The sequence below is a fragment of the Leucoraja erinacea genome, chromosome 18, assembly GCF_028641065.1.
Source record: "Leucoraja erinacea ecotype New England chromosome 18, Leri_hhj_1, whole genome shotgun sequence".
In the NCBI taxonomy this organism is placed as follows: domain Eukaryota; kingdom Metazoa; phylum Chordata; class Chondrichthyes; order Rajiformes; family Rajidae; genus Leucoraja; species Leucoraja erinaceus.
This window is the reverse complement of record NC_073394.1, coordinates 20766910-20789438: the sequence shown is the minus strand read 5'-3', so window position 1 is coordinate 20789438 and position 22529 is coordinate 20766910. Positions and strand designations below refer to the sequence as shown.

General features: G+C 43.8%; 1 protein-coding gene across 1 annotated transcript; it reads left to right on the top strand.

The window, feature by feature from the left end:
* The first annotated feature begins 549 nt into the window (after positions 1-549).
* ctsd (cathepsin D) lies at positions 550-21267 on the top strand. Its single transcript, XM_055649516.1, has 9 exons — positions 550-706; positions 5450-5606; positions 9354-9477; positions 11781-11899; positions 14036-14235; positions 16043-16165; positions 18661-18805; positions 19717-19815; positions 20716-21267. The coding sequence occupies exons 1-9, from the start codon at positions 639-641 to the stop codon at positions 20875-20877; spliced, it is 1197 nt and encodes a 398-aa protein (XP_055505491.1). The 5' UTR covers positions 550-638; the 3' UTR covers positions 20878-21267.
* The last annotated feature ends 1262 nt before the right edge of the window (positions 21268-22529 follow it).

The following is a 22529-nucleotide window of genomic DNA, read 5'->3' as shown; positions in this document are numbered from 1 at the left end:
TAAAAGTGTCACAAACGCCACCATCGTGCATGCCTCCACAGCCACCTCTGGCAGTGCGTTCCAGGCACATTGTAATAGGTACAAGGGAACGCTGAGTTTCAAATTAATACAATTACAAAACAAAATACCACAAATAGTGCAAATTTAAAAACACAAAAGGAGAAAAAGCTGGAAGCATGCTTTGGCTAAGGCATACTGACAGGCATAACTGTGGGTTACACAAAAAAGCTGGAGAAACTCAGCGGGTGCAGCAGCATCTATGGAGCGAAGGAAATAGGCAACGTTTCGGGCCGAAACCCTTCTTCAGACATAACTGTGTGTTTGGAACCAATGCTACGTGTTCCCTGTGTGTTTTTCCCCATCTCCTGGTGCAACATTAAAATGTTGCAGTTTTCTAATACTTCAAAGGGAAATGTGGTCAAGTAAACTTGAGGCAGTTTGATAAATGCTGCCAGCAGGCGTGGAATTGTTGAATGAAGGGAGGGAGGGAGAGGGTTAATTCTGCGCTGGGTGGATGTGGTTTGCGAGAGGGTTGCGTGCGGCGCTGGACTCGCTACGCTTCAAGGCGGAGCTGGGCGCTCCATTTATTGGGTTGTCCGCGTTAAGAGCCCTTGAGTTGGGCGTTTGCACTCGCTGCCATGAAGCTCGCTTCCTCGCTGGTGTTGCTACAATTGGCTGCAATCGCCGTCTGCGATGGACTCTTACGGTGAGAGACAGAGAATGCATTGAATCTGTTGTTGATCTCTTGCTCGCAGTGCAACCTCTTAACTAATAGAACAGCAGTATCATTTTCACCCAGGGCGCCGGTAATTGTAGCATCGAAGGTCAGAGTAGTTATCGTACGATTGGCAATGTTGTTATTACAACAAAAGTAACATATCAGTCCATCGCCTCAATTAAAAACGTTTTTATCCATATATGTATATATATTATATATGTGTTTTTGATTTAATTCTATATATATAATTGAGGAAATACTGGTTAGTTTCGTCCAGTCCATGATTTTTTAATTCACTTGTCTGCTTTTTAACAGAGAAGAGGTCTAAATATTTTGACTGTGCTGCCTAAATAGTTGTATCCAGCAGTTAGACCAATGGCCAGATGACATAGGATATGATTTTGGGCCATTCGGCCCATCGAGTCTGCTTCACCATTCGATCATGGCTGATCTATCTGTCCTCTTTCAACCCCATTCTCCTGCGAGGTTGAGAGGGGAAAAAAGTTTCAGTTTCAACATTTGAAACAGTCACCACTTTGGGTACAAAATAGCCCTGGGGTCTATTTATTTCCCCCTCTCAACCCCATTCTCCTGCTTCCTGACATAACCTTTGAGAATGTGTAGGAAGGAACTGCAGATGCTGGTTTACACCGAAGACAGACACAACATATTGGAGTAACTCAGCGGGTCAGGCAGCATCTCTGGAGAAGAGGAACAGGTGACATTTCGGGTCGAGACCATTGTATATTTGATCGTATGTTTGGATAGTGTGCAAAACAAAGCTTTTCACTGTACTTCAGTACATGTGACAATATGAAACCTAAACCTGAAGATGGGTCCCGACCCCTAACGTCACCTATCCATGTTTTCCAGAGATGCTGCCTTACCCCCTGACCTACTCCAGCATTTTGTGTCTGTCTTTACTATAAACCTGGATTTGGTCTCTTGGGATTTGAATGGTATGGAACGATAGAGTTGTATGGCACCTTGATTCCTTGTTGGTGTATGGTGACTTTTATAACTCGGAATTCCAACAACTGTTCAGTGTAAACATAACTTGTGGTTATCTACGTGTTTTTGTCTGCAGATTAGATGTTGCTTTTCAGAATGCATTATTCAACAATTTATGAGAACTCGTTTTGTCTGAATCTGAACAGTTGAATACTGGGCCAATGTAATACTGTTAATATAAATCAACGTTGATGTGAAAAAAAATGGAATTCAGATGAAATAATGCAATAAATATTCATCCCCCAGACAGTATATTTCCTATTTCACCTCGCTTGTGCATCTTGCTCTTTGGATATGTGGGTGATGACAATGAATAACTAATATTAATGCCAAGAGAAAAATACAGTACTCACAGATAAATCGACCATGTCTGGGACAGGAATGTAAGTTGGGCTGGGTAATGGAGAGTAGCATCTTGTTTTGGGAAGAGAGACTGGAAATTGAGCTTGAGACTCTATATGGGTACAAGTAATTGGTGTCAAGATTGTTTAATTATCGTACCGACAATGGAACAACAACATTGTTTCTTGCAGAGGCGTAACAAGCTTGCAAGTGCAGAATATGCAGATTAACATAATCAATAATTCAACAAATTAGTGGGGGGAAAAAACAGTGTACACAACAAGAAAAAAAATTAATAATTCAATAAATTAATCACTTGCATTAGTGCAAAAAAAAAATCCAGTTTAGATAAATGATAAATAAATTAATAGTGCAAAAAATGTAGTATACACAGCTAAATGCAACACATTAATAACTAATTAGTGCAAAAGGGCAAAATACATTAAATAGAATAATCAATAATTCAATACATTAATAACTAATTAATGCAAATAGAAAAATACAGTATGCACCAAATGTAATCAATAAATTAATAACTAATAATGCAGTGTACACATATAATGGTAATTCAAAAAGTTAATAACTATTAGTGGAAACAAAATACAATATACACCAAAGTATAATCAATAATTCAACAAATTAATAACTAATATGCAAATAGAAAATACTTTGTGTCTTTTTTTCACCAATTTGGTTAATCAAAATATGTAATTTCCAAAGATTGTCAAATAGCAATTCTCCAAAACAAAGTGATCTATTCAGGAAAAAAGAGATTATTCCCTCTGTGCCTAATCCGTCTCAATCGCAAAACCCAATTCAAAGGATCTTTTGTTGTCACGTGGGCATTGCCCAGTGAAAACCTTTTTGCATTCTCATACATGCAAGAGTCACCATCTTTTTTTGGAACCAAATGGTATGTGTTCCAGTGTTGAACATGGAAGTCTATTTTGTTTTTATTTTTTTTATTAAATTTATGTCAATACTTTGTCCTCTTTTTGTCTGAGTTGTAAACGCTTTAGGCTTTGGACTTACAGGAGATACAGTGTGGAAACAGGCCCTTCTGTTCGACTTACCCACACCAATCAACATGCCTCATCAACGCCAGTCCCACCCACCTGCTCTTGGCCCATATCCCTCTGAACCTGTCCTATCCATATACCTATCCAATTGCCTCTTAAATGTTACAATAGTACCTACCTCAATGGTATCTACCTCCTCCGGCAGTATGTTCCATACACAATCTGCCCTTTGTGCAACTTAACCCTACGTCCTTTGGTTCTTGATTCCCCTGCTGTGGGCAAGAAGACTGTCCATCTATCTGATCTATTCCTCATGATTGTGTACACCACTACAAGATCACCCCTCATCCTCCTGCGCTCCGAGGAATAAAGTCTTAGCCTGCCCAACCTCACCCTATGGCTCAGGACCTTGAGTCCTGACGACATCCTTGTAAATCTTCTCTGCACTCTTTTCCAGCTTGACAACATCTTCCCGATAACACGAGACCAAAACTGAACACCATGCCCTAAAATGTGGTGCATAAAGTTCTAAAATTCTATTTGAGGAGGACAGAAATCCTTTGACTGTGTCAGAATTCACCCAGAATCACCCTTTGACTAACGCTGCTGAAATGTGGTATGAGTTGTATCCAAAATAGACACAAAATGCTGGAGTCTGGTGGTGTCTCTGGAGAAAAAGGATGCATGTATTTTTTTTCGGGTCTCGTTCCGAAACGTCACCTATTCCTTTTCTCCAGAGATGCTGCCTAACCCGCTGAGTAACTCCAGTATTTTGTGTCCATCTTCCGTGCAAGCCAGCATCTGCAGTTCCTTCCTATACAAGAATTGTATCCATCTGACCAAGACCTTGCACACCAAGAACGTAACTGAATGTGATGGACACCCCCAGGGTACAAGAAGTGTAACATGTAAGTGCAGATGCAAGAAACTGCAGATGCTGCAATCTTGCGTAAATCACAAAGTACTGGAGTAACTCGGGGTCAGGCAGCATTTGCAGTTACTCCATCACTTTGTGTTCTGCACATGCAAGGAAGGCCACGCTTCCTTCCCGAATGCTTGCTTTTGAGGTTACCAGCACATTGTTTCCAACCTTCCTTGCAGTCTTTACCTGCCCCTAGAGACTAATATGAGTTTAGAGCAAATACAATCGATAATCTTGCTGCTACAGGAAGCCTTTTAACTGTAGCATGAGAAAAGTGTACTCAAAAAATGTTCTTGATTAGGGGTGGCATGGTGGCGCAGTGGTAGAGTTGCTGCCTTACAGCGCCAAAGACCTGGGGTTGATCCTAACTACGGGTGCTGTCTGTACGGAGTTTGTACCTTCTCCCTGTGACTGTGTGCGTTTTCTCCCACATTCCAAAGACGTACAGGTTTGCAGTAAAAATTGCAAACTGTCTGTAGTGTGTAGGATGGTGTTAGTGTGTGTGGAATAATGCCAGTGTGTGAGGATCGTTGGTTGCTGTGGACTTGGTGGGCCAAAGGGCCTGTTGCTGTCTATCTCTAAACTAAACTAAATTAGTCAGGCTGTCAAAGGTTATGAGGAGAAGACGGGAGAATGGGGTTGAGAGGGAAAAATAGATCAGCCATGATTGAATGGTGGAGTAGACTTGATGGGCCGAATTGCCGAATCCTGCTCCAATGACTTAAGAAATGTCAATTTTTTTGTATGAAACATTAAACGCTCTTATAGAATAACTGAATATATTAAGCAAAACACAAAGTGCTGGAGTAACTCTTGTGCCATCTGTGGAGGGAATGAGTAGATGGCTTTCCAGGTCGGAACTCTTCTTTAGACCGGATATATTGCCCTGATCCTACCTCGAGTCATTACCAGCTAGCAACAGTATATGAAGGGTCCCTTCCCAAAACATCGCCTATCCATGTTCGCCAGAAATGCTGCCTGACCAGCTGAGTTACTCCAGTACTTTGTCTTTTCCAGAATCTTCACATTTTTAGTTTTGTTCTAGTTTAGAGATTTAAAGCTCAGAAACATAACCCTTCGGCCCACCGAGTCCGCGCCGACCAGCGATCCCTGCACACTAGAACTATCCTACCCACTAGGGGTTTTTACAATGAACAGATTTACACTACCATTCACAATTTTACCAAAGCTAATTAACCTACAAACCTGTACGTCTTTGTACTGTGTGAGGATACTCCCAGATCACCCAAAGATAGCCCTTGTCACGGGGAGAAAGTACAAACTCTGTACAAGCAGCACCCACAGTCAGGATTGAACCCGGATCTTTAGTGCAGCAATTCTACTGCTGCGCCACCATGGTGCCAATATGGTTTCCTTTCTTAGACCCTAATTCTTACAACTACATAATGTTATTCACATTTTTCTTTCATTTTGCAGGATCCCTTTGAAAAAATTCCGTTCAATTCGGCGGACCTTCACTGACACTGGGAATAGCATTGATGAGCTTCTTGCAAGAGACCAAAACTCCAAATATAACCTTGGTTTCCCACAAAGCAGTGAGCCCACTCCGGAAACACTGAAGAACTATCTGGATGTGAGTACCGTCTCTTGTGATTGAGAATCTGACCGCATAATGGGAAATGGTGAATAGGCAATCACCGTAATAATTTAGTCATAGAGTAATACAGTGTGAAAACAGGCCCAACGCCCACATTGGACAACATGTCCCATCTACACTAGTCCCACCCGCCCGCGTTTGGTCCACATCCCTCCAAACCTTCCCTATCCATGTACCTGTCTGTTTCTTAAATGTTGGGGTAGTCCCTGCCTCAACTACCTCCTCTGGCAGCTTGTTCCATACACCCACCACCCTTTGTGTAAAAAATTAAAAAAAGTTACCCCTCAGATTCCTTGAAATCTTTTCCCCTTCACCTTATGTCCTCTGGAACAGTGGAATTTGTATCCCAGTGTTGGCTTTTTGAGATGAAGTGGCACAGTGGTAGGTTGGCCACAAGCAGGGGCCGGGCTCGGTAGCTTCCCTCTCCCGGTTCCACGGCGGGAGAGCCAGGCCCACCGTCAGGGTGAGGCCGCGGCTCACCGGGACCTTCTGCCGTTGCTGGGTTTTGTGCAAAGGACTCGGGTTCTTTCAATGTTTCTGCTCGCCTGTGCTAGGTGAGTACTGAAATTGTAGCCAAGGTTATTGTTCAATGTGTTTCCACTGCAAGGCTATTCAGTGGAGAAGTTGCACAACTTTCGCTGTTGATTCACAAAGGATGATTTGCACGTGTCTTGTTTCGGTGTCACTTGACAATGCTGACCTAATTCTACACATCAGCACTTTTATCTTTTTTTTAAACTTCAATAGGAAATGAACAAAAAGCTGTGGCACAAAGTCCATTCTTAATGTCATGGATTCATACAGCACGGAGGCAGGCCCTTCGACCCATCTTGTCTATGCCGACCAAGATGCCATATCTAAGCTAGTCCTATTTGGCCCATATCCCTCTAAACCATTCCTATCCATGTACCTGTCCAACTGTATTTTTAAAATGTTGTTATGGTACCTGCTTCAGCTACCTCCTCGGGCATCTCGTTCCAAATAGTGACCCTTCCGGTTGATGAACCAGGCTGCGATGCATCATTTTGGCAAACCTCCTCTGCACCCTTTCCAAATTAAATAGATTTTGAAATGAGGACTATAGCAAGTCATGGTTGGAGGTTTTCCTGAAGGATTGATAATTTCCTTCTCTCCCACCATTTGCAAATGTTGAAATTTCATTTTTTAGTTCCGTTTATTATTGTCGCGTGTACTAAGGTACAGTGAAAAACTCCAGTCAAAGGAAAGACTATTGGAAATGAGGGGGAAAAGATTTCATAGGAACCCGAAGGACATCTTCTTTACACAAAGGGTGGTAGATATATGGAACGAGCTGCCAGGGGAGATTGTTAAGGCAGATTCTATCACAATGTTTAATCAAACATTTGGACAGGTGCATGGATAGGATAGGTTTAGAGGGATATGGGGTAAATGCAGGCAGGTGGGATTGGTGTAGATGGGACATATTGGTTGGCATGTGCAAGTTGGGTCAAAGGGCATGTCTCTATGTCTCTATTTATACATGAATACAATCAAGCCGTCCACAGTTCTCAGATAAGAGACACAACATCAAAGGTCTTTTATTGTCACGTACCAATTAAGGTACAGTGATATGCGAAATACCATAGCCATACAAAAAAAAGTAACAAGACACACAAATACATAAAAGATAACATGAACATCCACCACAGTGGATTCCCCACATTCCTCACAAAAAAGTCCAATCATCTTCCTCTTTATTTCTCCCGCGGTTGGGGCAGTCGAACCATCCGTCGGGGTGATCAAACCTCTCACAGCCGGCGGTCGAAGCTCCCGCGTCGAGCGATCGATACCCCGCGTCGGGTGGTTGAAACGCCCACGGCTTGGAGGTCCTGATGTCGGTCTCTGACCAGAGACCGCGGGCTCCGTGATGTTAAGTCCGCAAGCACCCAAGGCGAAGGGATTGCGGGCTCTGCAATGTTAAGTCCTGCAGGCTCTCTGCGGTGGAGCTCTCAAAAGTCGGTCTCCAGCAAAGGCCGCCAACTCTTCGATGCTAGGCCTCAGCGTGGACGGAGATACGATACGGGAAAAAAATCCGTCGAGGTAAGAGATTAGAAAAAAGTCCCCCCCACCCCACCCCCCCTTCATCCCCCACTAAAAAACATACATTTAATACATACTATTTAAACACAAAGAAGGAAAGGACAGACAGATTGTTGGCGAGGCAGCCATTGCTGGCGCCACCCGGTGGTCAAAGAGATAACATTGAAGTCTGATAAAGTGTGATTTAAGATTGTACAAAGGTCTCCAATGAATAGATGGGAGGTCAAGACCTCTAGCTGATGAGGGGACTTAAAAATTGGCTTCAGAATTTGAGCATCTTTTGCCCTTGGTTTCACTGCAGCTGCTCTGCAGGAAGCTCGGAAAGCTGCAGAGAAATAAATTAAAATGCCTGGTGCTCACTGCACTTGAAAAGCTCATCATGTTTGTAGCAAGTCTGACCACACCAATCGGCCATAGCTGCAAACTAGTCACAATATCTGTCTCGGGAGATATTAGCTGAGTCATTCAACGTGATGCATTGCCTCATTGCTGTCACATGTGGCCTGAAGCCACTTGTGACTCCACCATTCTTTATTTGATTCAGCTAATTTTTTTAAAATACAAGCAAGATGGTAATTTTAACATCCACCTCTCCTGTAGAATTCTCTTCCTGCATAGTTTACCCACAGATGACTGACTTTAACTATTTTCACCCAATTTGATCAGTGGCGCAGAGGTAGAGCTGCTGCATTACAACACCAGAGACCCCGGTTCAATCCTGACCATGGGTGCTGGCTTTACAGAGTTTGTACATTTTGCATGTGGGTTTTCTCGGAGTGCTCCGGTTTCCTCCTACACTCCAAAGATGTATGGGTTTAGGCTAATTGGCTTTGGTAAAGTTGTAAATTGTCCCTAGTATGTAGGATAGTGTTAGCGTGTGGGGTGTTCGATGGTTGGCTTGGGCTGAAGGGCCCGTGTCCGTGCTGTAAGTCTAAAAATGATACAAGATCCTGTGATTCAAAGTGACCAGCTTTGATATGATATAAATGAAGATATGATATAAATGAAGGAACTTTAAAATGACACTTGGTCAAGTCTAAAAATGTTATGGGTCCAAAATTAACCCATTTGGCGATTCAGATTACATCTTCTCGTGCCTACACTTTGACAATATTTGAATCTCTGTCCCGATGTAAAATATTTATTAAACGCTCATTTGCATGCCACAGTGCGAATCTTTTATTTTCGTTGGGATGGGAACTGTGTTTATTCAAAAAAAGTCCAATTTTTGCACTAAGAGTATTTGATGTGAGAAATTAGGGTTACATTTTATTTAAGAGAAATAGCAGGTTGACAGGCCGGCCCACCGAGTCCACACCGACCATCGATCACCCGTTCACTGGTTCTGTGTTATCCCACTTGCACATCCACTCCCTGCACTCTAGGAGCAATTTACAGAGGGCCAATTAACCGACAGACACGCAGGTCTTTGGGAAGTGGGAGGAAACCGGAGCACCTGTTGAAACCCTTGTGGTCACAGGGAGAACGTGAAAACTCCACACAGACAGCACCCAAGGTCAGGATCAAACCTGGGTCTCTGACGATGTAAGGCAGTGGCTCTAGCAGCTGCGCCACTGTGGCGCTCTGGTAAATACAATACGTTGGTTTGCAGTGGATACGAGTTACTGCAGGTGCTTCTAACAGCCACTCTCTGTTTTCTAGGCGCAGTACTATGGCGAGATCAGCATTGGCACTCCTCCACAGATGTTCACCGTGGTATTTGACACTGGTTCCTCCAACCTCTGGGTTCCTTCCATTCATTGTTCCGTGTTAGATATTGCTTGCAGTAAGTTGCTTCTGTTGTCTTTGGTGCGTGCTCAACTTTTAGTCTGGGAAGAAGTCTGAAGTAGGGTCTCGACCTGAAACATCACCTATTCCTTTTCTCCAAAGATGCTACCTGGCCCGCTGAGTTATTCCAGATTTCCGTGTCTATTTTTGCCTGGGATGTGTCCAGAATCAAGAGTGTTTAATTTTCATATTTTTAAATTTACAAGTACAGCATGGAAACAGGCCATTCGGCCCACCAAGTCCATGCCGACCAGCGATCTCCATACACCAACACTATCCTACACACCAGGGACAATTTAGAATTTTTACCAAAGCAAATTCACCCAAACTGGAGCACCCGGAGAAAACCCACGCAGTCACTGGGAGAACGTACAAACATCGTACAGACAGCACCCATAGTCAGAATTGAACTCTGGTCCCTGCAGCTCCACCGATGCACCACTGTGCCGCCGTGTATGTACTGAAATGGTACAATTAAATTCTTATTGCAGCAGCACTCGGTCGGGACCCTTCTTAAGACATAAGTGATTATAATGTTGCTATTGTAACGTCTGGGAACTGGATTAAAATTCAGACAGGGCAAATGGATTAAAATGGAGATCCAAGCAACTGCAGGTGATGGTTAACAAAAAAGGCACAAGAGTAACTCAGCAGGTCAGGCAGCATCTAAAAGGCACAAGAATAACTCAGCAGGTCGGGCAGCATCTCTGGAGGACATGGATAAATGATATTTTTGGTTGGGACCGTTCAGACTGATGTGGGGGTTGGGAAGTGTCCCATCATGAAAGTATGGAAGTGGTATTTCCATCCCGACCATCGATCACCCGTTCACACTAGTTCTATGTTATCCCACTTTCGCATCCACTCCCTGCACACGAGGGGCAATGTACAGAGTGTCAATTAACCGATAAATCAACACGTCTTTGGGATGTGGGAAGAAACCGGAGCACCCAGAGGAAACCGACAGGGTTATAGGGAGAACGTGCAAACTCAACACACGTAGCACCTGAGGTCAGGATCGAACCCGAGTCTCTGGCACTGTGAGGCAGCGGCTCCACCACACATATCAGAGTGCGATCTGTGCCAATATATTGACAATAAGCGAGTTCAGTATTCCGACTGCGCATGCCCAGGTCAAAGGTCACTATGCATAAACAGCCCTGGAAAGCAGTGGAGCTGTGAACCTTCATTTCTTCTGTTTTTTCCAACATTGATTCTTCTAGGTAAGAAAATCCTGCTTTCAAACTAGGAAATAGTTGTATTTATTGTTCCTTTGTTAAAAACTAATATTATTTTAATGTTTTTATTGCTTTGTGCTTTGGTAAGTGAGCGAGATTGTGCTCGGCTGTGATCAGTGTCGGGCCCGGGTCTGTTGAGTTGCTGTTGAACCTCCCTCGTCCCTGTCCCGGGGTGGCCAGGGGGGTTGGTCGCTGGTGTCATTGGTTCAGGGCTGTCGGTTGGCCCGGTGCAAGTTGAGCTGGGGTTGGCTGACGAACTCCATTGTCTTGAAATGAGCAGAATAGTGAAAGGCAATAGAATTCTTCAGGCCCACAGCCAGCATGGAGAAGAAGCTCCAACTCCAACCAACAGCCCCCGCCAGCGAAAACCAAGCACCAGCCATACACACAAAGCACTGCAACAACTCAGCATCTGTCAAGCCCGGCCCGACACCTCCGGCCGACCAGGAACGGGATGGGGACACCCAGCAGCAATTCAACAGACCTGGGCCCGACACCGACCAGGGACGAGCACGATCTCGCTCGCACACCAAAGCATAAAGCAATACAAACTAGAAAATAATCTTAGCTTTTAACAAAGGAACAATAAATACAGCTAAATCATATTTTGAAAGCAGTATTTTCTTACCTAGAACCGTTTTTTCCAAAGCTGGAAAAAACGGAAGAAATGAAGGGTCACTGCTCCACTGCTTTCCAGGGCTGTTTATGCATAGTGACCTTTGACCTGGGCATGCGCAGTCGGAATACCGAACTCGTTTATTGGCTAGGTAATTCAATAGAATATGGATGCTAAGCGACAAACAGTGTGGGGAAATAGAAAAGTCTGACTCATTGAGAAAGATTTTCAAGAACATCTTATGTACTTTAGGTTCAGTACTGAATCATCTTCTCGGGGGGAATATACGATCTTGCATATCTTACTGAAGGAAAATAATCTATGGGTCTGCAGTGTGGAAATATTGAGTCACTGGTAGACCTTTCACGAGAAGCATCATTAATATGATTGTTAAAATGCCTTTTTAACAAATTGGCCTAAAATTAACAACCCTTTTTTAAATAACAGTGTTGCATCGCAAGTATGATTCAGCGAAATCCAGCACGTACGTGAAGAATGGAACAAAGTTTTCTATCCAGTATGGTTCTGGCAGCCTCTCAGGATATCTCAGCCAGGATGCAACCAGTGTAAGTACCGAACTTCTACCTGCACGGCAACCAGGAGATGGAATATCAGAAGGGCAAGCATTTTTAACCTGCGGTCCATTTGGAAAATGCAAAACTTACAGCAACTTAAAAGACCATGGGTAATCTAAAGATTAAGTGACTTGCAATTTGGGCCATTTGCTTCCTGATATGTAACTTCCCATATTGTCCTTTTGTCATACGTTCATAAGTTCTTGGAGCAGAATTAGGCCATTTGGCCCATCAAGTCTACTCTGCCATTCAATCATGTCTGATCTATCTTTCCCTCACAACCCCATTCTCCTGCCTTTGCCCCATAACCCCTAACACCGTGGTAATCAAGAATCTATCTATCTCTGCCTTAAATGTATACATTGACTTGGCCTCCACTGCCATCTTTGGCAATTAATTCTACAGATTCACCACCCTCTGACTAAAGAAATTCCTCATCATCTCCTTTTTAAAGGTTTTATTCTGAGGTTATGGCTTCTGATCCAAGACTTCCCCACTAGTGAAAACATCCTCTCCATATTCACCTTCTCGAGGCCTTTCACTATTAAGTTTCATTGAGGTGCCCCCTCATCCGTCCATACTCCAATGAGGACAGGCCCAGTTCCATCAATCGCTCAACATATGTTAACCCAATCATCTCATATACTATCTCTGGACCCTCTCCAGCGCCAGCACATCCTTCCTTAGATATGGCCCAAAACTGCTCACAATTCTCCAAATGCAGTCTGACCAGTGCCTTATAAAGCCTCAGCATTGCCTCCCTGTTTTAATATTCTCTAGCCCTCTGGAAATTAATGCTAGCATTGCATTTGCCTTCCTTACTTGCAAATTAACTTTTTGTGAATCCTGAACCAGCCGTACCAAGTCTTTAGTTTAGTTTAAAGATACTGCATGGAAACAGGCCCTTCGGCCCACCGAGTCCACGTTGACCAGCGATCCCCGCACATTAACACTATCCGACACACACTAGGAACAATTTACCAAGCTTATTTACCACCAAACCTGTACGTTTTTGGAGCGTGGGAGGAAACTGAAGATCTCGGAGAAAATCCACGCGGTCACAGGGTGAACGTACAAACTCCATACAGACAGCACCCGTTGTCGGGATCGAACACGGGAGTCGTGATCTCCGCATTTAGAAAATAGTCTGTGCCTTTATGCTTACTGCCAAAATGCATGACTCCACACTTTGCTACGCTGTATTCCATCTTCATGGAGATGCAGATGCAGGTTTTGGAGATGCAGTCCTCTTTAACAACATCTGTGAATCTATATTTAGTATAGACCATAATTTGCCATCCTTGTTTCCCTTCCTGCATTCCTCCTGTGTTGTTGGATTAAACACGTTTCGAGTATCTACTTTTTCCTTTGATCTGCCAAATTCAAGGATTTTTCTTGATTGAAAGACACATCATGGAAACTGGCCTTTCGGCCCACCGAGTCCACGTTGACCATCGATCACCCGTTCACACTGGTTCTATGTCATCCCCCTTTCTCACCCACTCCCTACACACAAAGGGCAATTCACAGAGGGCCAATTAACCCACAAACCCGTACGACTTTGGAATGTTGGAGGAAACCAGAGCACCTGGAGGAAACCCACGTGGTCACAGGAGAATGTGCAAACTCCACACTCAGACAGCACCCGTAGTCAGAATCAAACCTGGATCTCCCACTCTGTGAGGCAACGGCTCTACCAGCTCCCAATTGCAAACAGAGGTGGGAGTGTTTTACAAAGTCGGATGTGGTGGTAAATTCAATGATACTTATCATCACATGTATTGAGTATAGTGAAATTCTTTGTTTTGCATACAATCCAGCATACAAATCATTCTGTAGATAAGCACAAGCCTAGATAAGTACAAAAGTGCAACAATTGTAGTGCAAGAATAGTAGACTTCGCCCAGACGGTACACAAAGAGTCACAACGTTTCTGGACCTAACTTGTGTCCTTCAAATTTTAACGTTCTTAATAGTACAGAGTCTTATCTTGGCCTCATAGGCCCGTTGTCCTGGCGACGGCACTGGGTCGGTGTTGCAGGGGCTGACCTGGCCTGGCGATGCTGTGGGCTTTCTCCACCGCTGCTCTTGATATTAAATGAAGATTGCCTCTGCTCTGATCTGCAGATCGGTGATATCATAGTTCAGAATCAGTTGTTCGGAGAGGCCACCTCGCAGCCTGGCGCCACCTTCATCGCTGCCAAATTCGATGGCATTCTCGGCATGGCCTACCCGTGTATCTCGGTCGCTGGTGCGGTCCCAGTATTCGACAATATCATGAAGCAGAAATTGGTAGAACGCAATGTGTTCTCTTTCTACTTGAACAGGTAAAATGTTCCCATCACAAGTATGTTACAGTTCTCAGCGCACCTGGTATTTAGGACAGAGGTGCGATGAACTGCAGATGCTGGAAACCTCAGCAAAAGAGCTACAGTATAACTCAGTGGATCAGGCGACATCTCTGGACGATGTGGACAGGAGATCTTTCAGGTTTTCACACTAATTGTAGTAGCAGGAAGCTGGAAAAAAGGGGGGGGGGAGGTGACAAAGCCAGGTAAGTGATAGGCGGATAGACACAAAGTGCTGGAGTAACTTAGGGGGGCATGCAGCATCTCTGGATAAAAAGCCTTGTTCTCTAGAGATGCTGCATGATCTGCTGAGTTACTCCTGCACTTTGTGTTTATCTTTGGCATTAACCAGCATCTGCAGTTCCTTGTTTCTATACTAAGTGATAGGTGGATACCGGTGAGGGTTGGGAGGGGGGGAAGGGTTGATTCGGAGCAGGGTGGAGTAAGTGACAAAGGCTAGAGGTGAAAAGGAGGCAAAAGGATGTGAGATGTAGAGGAAGAGCGAAATGTAAAGTCACAGGGAGGAATATTGGTGAAAGCCAGTAAGGGGAGAGGAAAGACAGAGGAATGAAAGGGAAATGAGGGTTAGATATAGATATGCCATTTATTGTCACTATACATGTACAGTGAAACTGAAAGCTGCTCGTACTCAGTGCATACATACAATTTAGCACAAAAAACAAGAAACAGAAAAAACAAAAAACAGAAGGGAGAGGGGGGGGGGGGAATAGGTGCACAAATTCTGCGGCGCTACATACATATATACATATATACAGATGGAAGTCCGTGTTGGGCGGTGTAGTCAGTGCATGTGTGAATTTGAATTTATAGTAGATATAATTCTCGGAAAGCAACTATTCCTGAGTCTGTTTGTCCTGGATTTGATGCACCTATAGCGCCTTCCAGAGGGCAGCAGGTCGAACAGTCCAAACGCAGGATGGGAGCTGTCTTTGATGATCTTCTTTGCCCTGCTAAGGCAGCGGGAGGTGTAGATGTCCATCAGGGAGGGGAGAGGGCAGCCAATGATCCTCTGCGCTGTCCTGGTTACCCTCTGGAGTATGAGATGAATGTACAAAGGAGAGGAAAGAAGCAAATGACTTGGGCACAATAGTGGGAGAAGTGGGTGCACACTGGAATGGTAGATACTAGAAAGGGAGCAGTGGGGTGGGGTTATTAAAATTGGAGAATTCAATGGATTGAACCATTAGATTGTAAGCTTCCCAAGCGGAATACAAGATGCTGTTTCTCAAGTTTGCGTGTGGCCACACTATGGCAATGGAGGAGGCACCGTGTCCGTATCCTCATCGACCAGCAATCACCCCCTACACTAGCACTATCCTACACACTAGATACAATTTACAATCTTTACCATAGCCAATTAACATACAAACCTGTATGGCTTCGGAGTGTGGGAAGAAACCAGAGCACCAGGAGAAAACCCACGCGGTCACGGAGAGAAAGTACAAACAGCACCCCTAGCGTCTCTGCCGCTGTGAAGCAGCAACTCGACCACTGCTCCACTGCGCTGCCATTCTTTTTAACAATAACAGAACAATAACAATAAGTGGGCCTTATAGAACAAAGATAGACACAAAATAATGGATTAACTCAGCGGGTCAGGCAGCATCTCTGGGGGAAAAAGGAATGGGCGTTGCTTCGGGTCGGGGCCCTTCTTCAGAACGTCTTTATAGAAGGTCTGAACCATTTGGAAAATCCATTTAACTACTTTCTGTTCAATAACTGTTCTTCGGTGGTGATGGTGATGATGTTTTTGTGCACGTTCTAGGAATCCAGACACTCAGCCTGGAGGTGAGCTCTTGTTGGGTGGCACAGATCCAAAGTATTACACTGGAGATTTCTTCTTCGTGAACGTAAACCGGAAGGCATACTGGCAGATCCAGATGGATGAGTAAGATCTTTGCGAGTTCATGATTCGTTTTGGGTATTGAAACATACTTCTGAAGCTTTGCTGTGCATTATGTTCAAATGAGGTACAAGTTGGAGTGTGTTCTGTGGTATCGTTTGGCACATAGAGAGTCATAGAGTCATACAGCATGGAAACAGGCCCAACTTGCTCATGTCGACTAAAATGCCCCATCTACACTAGTCCCACCTGCCTGCGTTTATCCCATATCCCTTTTAAACCTTTCTATCCATGTACCTATTCAAAATGTCATTTAAAAGTTGTTACTGGACCTGCCTCAACTACCTCCTCTGGCAGCTCATTCCATGTGCCCACCAACCTCTGTGTTCAAAAAGTTATCCTTCGGGTTCCTATTAAATCTTGCCCATGTCACCTTAAACCTATGTCTCCTGATTCCTCGACTCTGGGTAAGATTCTGCGCATTCACCCTATCAATTCCGCTCATCATCTTATAAACCTCTATAGCCTCCTTAGCCTTGTGTGCTTCAAGAAATAAAGTCCCAGCCTGCCCAACCTCTCCCTCTTGCTCTGCCCCACAAATCCTGGGAATATTCTCTTAAATCTTCTCTGTGCTGTCTCCTACTTAACAACATCTTTCCAAATCAGGGTGACCAAAACTGAACACAACACTTCAAAGGTGACCTCGCCAACATCATGTACATAGCCCCAACCCTGTGAATATTCTGCTTCTTGAGAGTGTCACCTCAGTTTATCGTGTTTGCAGTTACATTTAGAGAAAGTGTGGGACGTTGCTTAGTGTAACGCAAAAAAAAAAGAAAAACTACTTTTGGTCTTGTCCCTTGATTGAACCTTCTGCTCTAAGACCCTTAACAGCACTGATGTACAGAGGGATCTTGGTGTCTAAATCCACAACATCCTGAAATTGGCAACACAAGATAGTGTGAAGAAGGCTAATGGATGCTTCCATCATTGGTTGGGGCATTGAGTTAAGAGTCAGGAAGTCGTGATGAAGCTCTGTTTGGTTTAGGTTAAGTCTAGTTTATTCTCACATATACCGAGGTACAGTGAAAAGTTTGTTGCGTGCTAACCAGTCAGTGGAAAGACCAGACATGATTACAATTGACCCAGCCACAGTGTTCGGATACATGATAAAGGGATAACATGAATAATGTTTAGTGCAGTTAAAGTCCAATCATAGATAGTCCGAAGGTCTCCAATGAGGTAGATAGTAGGTCAGGACTGCCCTCTAGTTGTTGGTAGGTTGGACATGCTGCATTTGGAGTATTGTCTGCATTTCTAGTTGCCAAATTACAGAAGGATGTGGAGGCTTTGGCAGGTGCATAAAAGGTTTACCAGAATGCCGGGATTAGGGGGTATTAACTACAAGGAGAGTTTGGACAGATTTCATTGATTTCTCTAGAAAGCTAAAGGTTGGAGACTTGATAGAAGTATATAACGATAGATGGGGCAGACATTCAGAACCTTTTTTTTCGGTGTGGAAAGGTTAAAGACTAAAGGACAGAGCCAAAACGTGAGAGGAGCAAGGCTAAAAAGGAAATGTGTAAAGTAAGTTTTTTGTTACATTTTGTGTGAAGATATGGATGATTGTTGCTCTCATTTGTATATTTACACATTCATACATTTTCAAACATTTTTAAATTAAACTTACAAAATTACATATCAGTCTCTTCCTGACAGCTTTGGTTGTGTGTTCCAAATCAAATACATTTTTTTAATATGGTCCAATTGCTTTTAATTTTTACTGGGTGTTTATTTTTTCTATACCATGGAAAGCGTGTATAAATGCAAACTGTATTTATGGTCTTGTTTGTTTGGAGATGCAGCATGGAAACGGGCCCTTCAACCCACCGAGTCTAAGCTGACCATTGATCACCTGTTCACACTAGTTCTATGTAATCCCACTTTCACATCCGCTCCCTACACATTAAGGACAATTTACAAAGGCCAATTACAAAGACCTGCACATCTTTGGGATGTGGGAGGAAACCGGAATATCCAGAGGAAACCTCACAGGAAGAACTTGCAATCTCCATACAAACTGCACCCGAGGTCAGGATCAAACTCTGGTCTCTGGTGCTGGGAGGCAGTAGCTTTATCCACTGCACCACTACTCCATTTGTTTCAGGACATGTAAACAAGATATTTTGGTACACTACAAGAGATGGCTAGGGTTTTTATATTCAATAAATAAGACGACACTGGTAAATCTGCAGCCTTACAGCGCCAGACCAAGGTTTGAAACTGACTACTGAAGCTGTCTGTATGGAGTTTTCACGTTCTCCCTGAGACCACGTGGACTTTCTCCGGGTGCTCCGTTTTCCTTCCACATTCTACAGACGTGCAGAATTGGCATCTGTAAATTGTCCCCAGTGTGTAGGATAGAACTGGTGTACGGTGTGATCACTGGACTTGGTGGGCCGAAGGGCCTGTATCCACACTGTATCTCAAAACTAAACCTCAAAACTACTGTACACTTACTGTTGGTGTGTTCTTTTCAGAATTACTGTTGGTGATACATTGACTCTGTGTAAAGGTGGGTGTTCAGCCATTGTGGACACAGGAACTTCAATGATCACTGGTCCTAAAGTCGAAATTGAAAGTCTGCACAAGGCCATCGGAGCTGTACTAATTACCCAGGGAGAGGTGAGGAGCTGTGTTTCTAATTTCTGCAATCATACTCTCTTGCTTCTGAAACCACGTGTTCACTTGCACGAGCAGTGAGTTTGCTACAGACTGCCAAAGTCCCTGGCCCAGAGAGGGGAAGGAGCCAGTGGTACGGTGGTGCAGCGGTAGAGTTGCTGCCTTACAGCACCAGAGGTCTGGGTATAATTGTATGTAATTGCTGACCACAATAACACTATCCTACACACACTGGGGACAATTTACAATTGGACCAAGCCAATTAGCCTACACACCTGCACACCTTTGGAGTGCAGGAGCAAACCGGGAGAAAACCTACGCAGGTCACGGGGAGAACGTAAAAATCTCCGTACAGGCAGCACCCGACGTCAGGGTCGAACCCGGGTCTCTGGCGTTGTAAGGCAGCAGCTCTACCGCTGCGCCACTGTGCCACCCTAGGGAAACGCGTGCGAGATGTTTCAAGTCGAGGCCTTTCTCCAGATTGAAGAAGGATCCCAACCCGAAACATAACCCATCCTTTTTCTCCAAAGATGCTGCCTGACCCACTGAGTTACTCCAGCATTTTGCGTCTATCATAAAACACGGTAGTTGGCCAGTTTAGAATTGCTTATCGTCGACGCTTCTGCCATTTTAGGAATTTTCTGGGGATGTGGGGGGGGGGGAGAGGAATGGTAACAATCAGAGACAGAGACTTTGCAGAGAGGGGGGTGGAGAGAGAGCGAATGGGGACCTAGGCGAGGTCTGCAGTCTGATTTTACCGGGTTGTATTCTAAAATGAAGCATTTCACTATGCCTAGGTACATGTGACAAAGTTTCATTGAAGATCACAAGCATCCATTATTTCATAAAACATTCTTCTGAAAAATACTGACATTGCTCTCGACAATTTATCGCTGACGTTTTCTCTCCCACAGTACAAGGTTGATTGTAACAAAGTCTCCACACTCCCTCCTGTCAACTTTATCATCAAAAGGAAGAGCTTCACTTTGACTGCAGAGCAGTATGTCCTTAAGGTGGGTATTCAGTCTAAAGGGCTATCTCCATGAGATTTATTAATGCTAATCTGCAGGAAAATAGATAGATGCCTGGTGTCTGGTCTCCCTGACTGTAAAAAAAATCTGATTCAAACTATCTGCAGCCAGATTGAATGGGGATGGACCAATGTAGTCCATATGTTATAGGAGCAGAGTTAGGCCATTCAGACCATCAAGTCTACTCTGCCATTCAATCATAGCTGATCTGTCTTTCCCTCTCAACCCCATTCTCCTGCCTTTTCCCCATAACCCCTGACACCCTTACTAATCACGAATCTGTCAATCTACGCCTTAAAAAGAAATCCATTGATTTAGCCTCCACACCCGACTGTGGCAATGAATTCCACAGATTCACTACCGTCTGGCTAAATAAATTCCTCCTCGTCTGCTTTCTAAAGGTACATCCTTTTGTTCTGAGGCTCAACTTGTCCACATAGACCAAGTTGCCCCATCTACACTAAACCCACCTTCATCTAAGCCTGTCCTATCCATTTACCTGTCTAAACATTGTGATAGTACCGACTTCATCCACCTCCTCCGGCAGCTCGTTCCCTACACCCAGTGTCTTTTGTTCAAAAAAAAGTTGCCTCCCAGGTTCCTATTAAATCTTTCTCCCCTCTCCTGAAACTCATGTCCTCTGGTTCTCGATTCCACTATTCTAGATAAAAGACACTGTGCATTTACCCTATCATTTCCTTTCATGACTTGTTGGGCCGAATTGCTTAAATCTGCTCGTATATCTTATGGTCTCATGAAAACTCTGCGGTTTGTTGGGGTCTTGCTTATAGATGTTGGTGGATGGAGTGTTCTTGCTGTGCAGGCAGGCACTTGTCTTGCAATGTAGGTTTTTTAACACCATTATTCACTGTTCCTTTCCAGGAACAACAGGCTGGAATGACCATCTGCCTGAGTGGATTCATGGCTCTTGACATCCCCCCTCCCGCCGGCCCCCTCTGGATTCTTGGAGACGTCTTTATCGGGCAGTATTACACCCAATTTGATCGAGACAACAACCGAGTTGGATTTGCAAAAGCTGCGTAACGATGGTTCCTGTGTCAACAACTCAATAGAATAATAAAAATTTGCACTAATATTTGGATCCATCTTGTGGCGATGATCGAGAATCTCTGTTAGGTTAATGCTATTATGACATTTGACTGTGACTTTGGAAGGTTTGGGAAAGGATTCTTCAAACTAATGGAAGAGTAGAACATGAGTAACATTTTGGAAATGTGAACTACTGTTCAGGACTTTAATTTGTTCCATATATCTTTTTTGTGTTAAAACCTTCATGTCCTGAACACTTTGCATTGGTTGCAATTCAATTTGGCTTGTTTCTACTTGATAATTCAAAAACAGCTTGAAATTCCCCTTTTCCACTCCTCATTTTATAAAAGAGTAATGGATCCAACCAAGTTCAAGTTATGAATTGATCTCCAGTGAATAATAGTCCTATTAATACTCGTGGTGCCGTTGAGATATGAGGACTCTTTGAAACAAAACGTCTGTATTTTTTTCCTTCTTGCAATTTGCTCTATGGGAAGTTCGCAAAAAGAAAAGTGACTACAAACACAACGTGAAGGTGGGAGGTGGAGTTGCGAAGGTGTCACAAGTTGGGGAGGTGGAGATTGCGGGAGTGTGCCTGGAAGCATAAAATTCTTGCTGTCAAACCCATTAATATCAACAAGTTGTTCAACAGTGTTGGGATTGATGAGTCAGAGCTAATGTTTTAGAAACTATTTTAATGTGATTATTTTTGATTGTATTAATGGTGCATTAAATAAAATGAAATATCACTGTAATCAAACTGGTATATTTTTCATTGCAATATCAACTGTTGCTTTAATCTAATCAGTGGCTCTCTTGATAGAGATAGAAGCCATTGGTTCACATATTAGCCATGGCATGTATTTTGGTCACCCTGTTGTTAAGCTGGAAAGGTTGCAGAAAAGATTTCAATGGTGCTTTTATTGTCACGTGCGTGATGTGCTAGCAGTGAAATTATTTTTCATACAAACTGTCCAGCAGAGTCTTGGCATGCCCCGATCCTTGATTAACAAGTGTACAGAAATAGGACACTGAGCCCTCATGCAAGAGGTGCCATGTAGGCGAGACCATCGTTCCTGATAACTAAATTAGTATGTTGTAGGAGCTGACTTAGACCTTTTGGCCCATCAAGTCTACTCTGCCATTAAATCATGGTTGATCTAATTTTCCCTCTCAACCCTATTCTGCCTTCTCCCCATAAGACATTTTGGGACAGGCCCCTTCTTCAGGTGTTGCAACTGAGCCTAGTCTGAGGAGCAATTGAGCTTTGGTGCAGTTTGCACTTGAGCTAAGGTTGAGGCTAGAACTGTTGAAAGATGTACCCTGTACTCCAAAAACATACAGGTTTGTAGGTTAATTGGCTTGGAATAAATATAAATTGTCCTTGGTGTGTGTAGGATAGTGTTAATGTGCGGGGATCACTGATTGGTGCAGACTCGATGGGCCGAAGGGCCTGTTTCCATGCTGTATCTCTAAAACTTAAAACGAAAACAATAATTTACATAGAACCTTCGGCCCACAATGTCCGTGCTGAACATGATGCCAGGGTAAACTAATCTCTGCCTGCATGTGATCCATATCCCTCTTTGCCCGGCGTATGCATGTGCCTGTCTATAGGCCTTATAAACACCACCATTCTATCTCCC

Bases quoted from the DNA above. Each gene is read 5' to 3' on its own strand.
- ctsd (XM_055649516.1), top strand. From the start codon at position 639: ATGAAGCTCGCTTCCTCGCTGGTGTTGCTACAATTGGCTGCAATCGCC. The intron at 11,900-14,035 runs GTAAGTACCGAA...TCTGATCTGCAG, and splicing joins TCAGCCAGGATGCAACCAGT to ATCGGTGATATCATAGTTCA. The intron at 19,816-20,715 runs GTGGGTATTCAG...GTTCCTTTCCAG, and splicing joins CAGAGCAGTATGTCCTTAAG to GAACAACAGGCTGGAATGAC.